Source organism: Primulina eburnea, chromosome 6, assembly GCF_022965805.1.
Source record: "Primulina eburnea isolate SZY01 chromosome 6, ASM2296580v1, whole genome shotgun sequence".
Classification (NCBI taxonomy): Eukaryota; Viridiplantae; Streptophyta; class Magnoliopsida; order Lamiales; family Gesneriaceae; genus Primulina; species Primulina eburnea.
In genome coordinates this window covers 27,003,605-27,008,512 of record NC_133106.1, presented here as the reverse complement: position 1 = coordinate 27,008,512, position 4,908 = coordinate 27,003,605, and the positions used below count along the sequence as shown (strand labels likewise).

Genomic DNA, 4,908 nt, shown 5'->3' with positions numbered 1-4,908 from the left:
TCAAGAACATTAATGTCATTATTAGATCCTGGCATGCCAAAAAATGCATGCCATATCCAAAGATCATAATCAGCGACTGCTTCCAAGATAATTGTCGGAGATCCACTACGGCCTGCATACTGTCCTGCCCATGCTGTGGGGCAATTTTTCCATTTCCAATGCATGCAATCGAGGCTTCCCAGCATTCCAGGAAATCCACGTTTTTCACCGATACGTAGTAGTCTATCAATATCGGAAGGGGTAGGTGACCTTAGGTATCGTTCCGCAAACACCTCTACAACAGATCGACAAAAACGTTGAAGGCATTGAATTGTGGTAGATTCTCCAATCTTTATATATTCATCAGCAGCATCAGCAGGTGTACCATATGCCAACATCCGCATTGCAGCTGTAATTTTCTGATTAGTTGAAAGTCCGACTCGCCCGAGACCATCTACTCGTTGTGTGAAGTAATGGTCGTGATTCTTCACAGCATCAGCGATACGAAGAAAAAGTCCTCGTGACATCCGAAAACGTCTCCGAAACATTATTTCATTATATCTTGGATGCTCAGCAAAATAATCGTTGAATAGATTACGATCGGCCATTTCACGATCACGTTGAATAACGATATGACCGGGAATCGATCCGCCATGTCTAACTTCGGATTCATTTTGCTCAACATATGTGGCCGCTAAAACAGTGTTATTAGCAGCTAGAATCCCTAATAAGTTCTCTGTTTCATTAAGAGACTCAAATTGAGTTTCAAGATGTGAATCGAATTCATCATCCGAAGTAGAGGACGATGAATGATAGAAATGAAAATTTTGATAATTCATTATGTAGATTGATTGAATTCATTACCTTATCATAGCGATATTATATAATAACACTAAGAAGTCACATGCATTGTAATATTTTATCCAAGAAATCTAATCCAACTTACACACCGTTGGATTAGATTTCATTCAATCACAACCGTACGATCTTTATCTTTTATCCAAGAAATCTAATCCAACTTACACACCGTTCGATTAGATTTCATTCAATCACAACCGTACGATCTTTATCTTTTATCTAAGAAATCTAATCCAACTTACACACCGTTCGATTAGATTACATTCAATCACAACCGTACGATCATTATCTTTTATCCAAGAAATCTAATCCAACTTACACACCGTTCGATTAGATTACATTGAATCACAACCGTACAATTTTTATCTTCTAATATTATTCATTCTATAAATATATATCACATCATTCATTAACATTCACCACTACAATTTTCTATCTAAGATATATCACTTATCACCAACCATATTTCCACTACAATGGCTTCCAGTGCACGAAGTGCTTCTTATTCCTATCAAGAAGATATGCATCTCTGTCATGTTTATCTTGATATTTCCCAAGATCCTATCAAAGGCATAAATCAATCTCGAAACCAATTTTGGACTCGTGTCGAGGAAAGCTACAACAATTCCAGGACATCCGATATGACTGAAGTACGTAACAAAAGATCAGTGCAATCTCGTATGCAGGTAATATTGACGGCAATTAGTAAATTAAAAGCATGCATCCAACAAATCGAACAACTCAATCCTAGCGGTGCCTCTGAAATGGATATTGTGAGTTTTATTAAATAGAATATGTTAACATTCTTTCATTACTTTTTATTATTTACAATTAATTTAACATCTTTATACAGATGATCCGTGCGAAAGAGTTAATGAAACAAGATGATAATTTCAAGAAAGGATTTAAGTTTGATCATGTATGGTCAATTATGAAAGATATGGAGAAATTTACAGCTTCCTCAAACCCGTCAAGGAATCCAATTCAAAGGAGTGTTGAACTTTTCGATTCTCCACAATCAGACACACAAGCAACAGATTCTCCCAAATCAGCGTCTCCTAGCTTATCTCAATTTGAACTTAATCTCAGTGATGAAAATATTGGTGGTAGTTCATCGCAGAGACCACTTGGAGTGAAGAAAGCAAAGCTAAAAAAGAAGAAAGATGAATTTTTTTCACAGACAATTGAATCAATGAGAGCAGGACAAGAAAAAATTATTGAAATGATACAACATGGAACTGTTTGTCGTGAACAAATCAATGAAATGCAAATGCAACGCATGCAACAAACTCAACGAAAACTGGAACAAAATGAAACAAAAATAGAACAAAATCGACAACTATTGGAACTAACGAGGTTTCAAGAAGAAAACAAAATTTTGCTAATCGATCTCAACTCTATTCAAGAGCCTTTATTGCGTGAAAATTTTCGCGCCGAACAGTTGAGAATTCTGAATGAAAGGGATGAAAGGAAACGTGCACATGAAAATCCCAACTATGGAAAATACTTCGGAGATATTGGAGGGTCTGGATCCGACTTACCGGAGTTTTAATCTTTTCGTGCTTATCATCCCGTTTTAATTTCTGTTGTATTGTGTTGTGATATTTGATAATTTATTTTTGCTAATCATGTTTAATTTCATATTTCATTGGCTTTTATTCGGACGATTTTAGTGTTTGTCAGTTATTGTACTATCTAAATGTTCAACCGTGATCTGGTTTTAATAAAGTGTTTTTCAATACTTCAGTTTCTATTCAATTGTGTTGTTATTTTTTTTAAATTTTTTTAATTAATATTATTTAGACAAAATACAAGTTTATCATTATCAAGTATGATAATATAAAATCAATATGTACAATACTTTACAAATTTACAACAAACACATAAATTTACAAATTTTAAAAATCAATAACATGAAAAAACAAAATATAAACAAATTATCAAAAAAAAAAGAAGGAAAAGTAATGCAGAAAACAAATACAAAAAATTAAAAAAAAATAAAAAACTTTAACGCTATCGCTACAGTGTTGCACCAAATTTGGTGCAACACTGTAGCTCTATCTTCAAAATAGCGTTAACTTTGGTGTTGGTTGGAGAGCTTTTCTCAACGTCAATTTAGCGTAATACACCAAATTGATGTCCGATTGGAGATGCTCATACATCTAAAAAGAACCACCAAAATAGAGTAACGATACTGATTATTAACAATGTGGAATATAATGTTTTTTTATTATAGATATTAGTTTATGTAATCAAATAATGAAATTATCTTTATATTATTGATTTTAGTATTAGTTTTATATAAATACAAAGGACTTTTTTTTTTTTTTGCACCAGGCCCTTCAAAGTGTAAGACCGGCCCTGGTTGTAAGATCGGGTCATTGTCGTTTCACCAAAAGTTGTAGTTTGTTCTAAAAATACAACTCAAATATTTTAAATTATAAACACCTCAAATGATACGTTTCACTCGTCGAATATGAGCCGTTTTTGTTTGAAAATATGGATCTTCTCTTTGTTTGAAAGAAGGAGCACTTTCGATTCACCTAAAGTTTTTCAAAAACAATTTATTCGATTGTTTTTTAAAATACGTTGTTTGAAAAAATTATTATCAAACACATGAGTGTAGTTGTTTTGAAGAGTTTATAAATACTATATAAATTTTAAAACAATTGAACTTATTGTACTAAAATTGAAATTTGACTACAAAGATAACGAGACAATTATATATCAATCTAAGTTTTTCCTACAAAATTAGAAATGGTTAACATTGATGGTCATTTTTCAAAATTTGTTTGGCGATCCAAAATTGAGAGACTTTGTTCTAGTTATTACCCCTAAACTCAAAAATCTTGTTCAAGTTTTTTTGATTGATTTATTAATAATGATTGCACGAGTCCTTAAAACAGAACACAAACTGCATTAAATGTATATCTTTACAAAGGACGCATTTGATGTACTACATATAAATTATATACATACAAATGTCACATAAGAATAAGTATACAAACATATATGTATGTAAGAACCCTGAAATTTTATGATCACATCGGAGGCGGTGCGCAATCAACAGAAGATGGAGATGGAGCTGAAGCTGAAGAAATGGGAGCAGATGCAGCTGCCGCTGCGCCAGAGCTCAGAAGTTGGAACATGGAACGCCGTGTATTTAACCGTTGAGCCTTGCATAAATCTGGTAAAAATACTCCTGTTGAAGAAACATAGAAGTAACGTTTAGTAATAAACCGAATTTATCAATATAATTTCAGATGATGTATGTGTCAATTCATGTTATGATATTATGGATTAGTACAAGTTTACATAACAAATTCTTGAATGATGCTTCTATATTTTCAAATTTTTTTCGTCTAATGCACCTTTTCTTAGATCTTCGTCATTTGTATTTCTAGTTATTTTTCATGGATCTTGAATTGAGATAAATGAAGGGTTTAAACTTATGTGATGTTTCAAATGAATAAAGAGTTCAAATAAAATTTAAAAATAAAAGCAACTCTCACCTTCTGCTAAAGCCAAATTGTAGTATAGATCAACAATATTGGGGCAGTTCTGGTAACACTGTTGGGAACATAGCTGAGTGGTGAAACGAGACTCGAGGAGAGCATCTGATGAGATGCCGACAGAGGATTTGTCAACTCCACACGCTCTCACACATTCATCACTCTCTATGTATTCATCCATTCTATTCGCCATCACTTGTGATGTCTTGCATTGGTATGCCACAGCCCCATCAGTTGACTCGAATGTCTCGAGCAAGCAACGGTAGCTTGAGAAGGCGACTGAGAATGAGCACTCTCCAACCGGCAATTGTTCGCAAACTAGTTCTCCTGCACACACATTCGGACAGGATACTCTCGCCCGAACGGGGTATTTCGCCCGACCAAGGTACTTTAGCCTGACCAGGGTTCTCTCGTTCGGACAGGGTTCAAGTCACCTGACCAGTATGAGTCACCATGCATCATTAGCACGATAATCAGTGCTCATGACTAGACCCGAACAGTATGGGTCACCATGCCTACTGACAGATGACAGGGCATTGGTATATGTCTAATCAAGAAC

At 34.3% G+C, this 4,908-nt stretch overlaps 2 protein-coding genes across 2 annotated transcripts; one reads left to right on the top strand and one right to left on the bottom strand.

Annotated features, from left to right (window-relative positions):
- The first annotated feature begins 1,313 nt into the window (after window positions 1–1,313).
- On the top strand, window positions 1,314–2,389 carry LOC140835430 (uncharacterized). The gene is made up of 2 exons (XM_073200925.1): window positions 1,314–1,523; window positions 1,691–2,389. The coding sequence occupies exons 1-2, from the start codon at window positions 1,314–1,316 to the stop codon at window positions 2,387–2,389; spliced, it is 909 nt and encodes a 302-aa protein (XP_073057026.1).
- A 1,345-nt stretch (window positions 2,390–3,734) lies between these two features.
- LOC140833407 (uncharacterized) lies at window positions 3,735–4,644 on the bottom strand. The gene is made up of 2 exons (XM_073197753.1): window positions 4,350–4,644; window positions 3,735–4,039 (listed from the first exon to the last, which is right to left on the bottom strand). The coding sequence occupies exons 1-2, from the start codon at window positions 4,540–4,542 to the stop codon at window positions 3,879–3,881; spliced, it is 354 nt and encodes a 117-aa protein (XP_073053854.1). The 5' UTR covers window positions 4,543–4,644; the 3' UTR covers window positions 3,735–3,878.
- Between the last annotated feature and the right edge of the window lie 264 nt (window positions 4,645–4,908).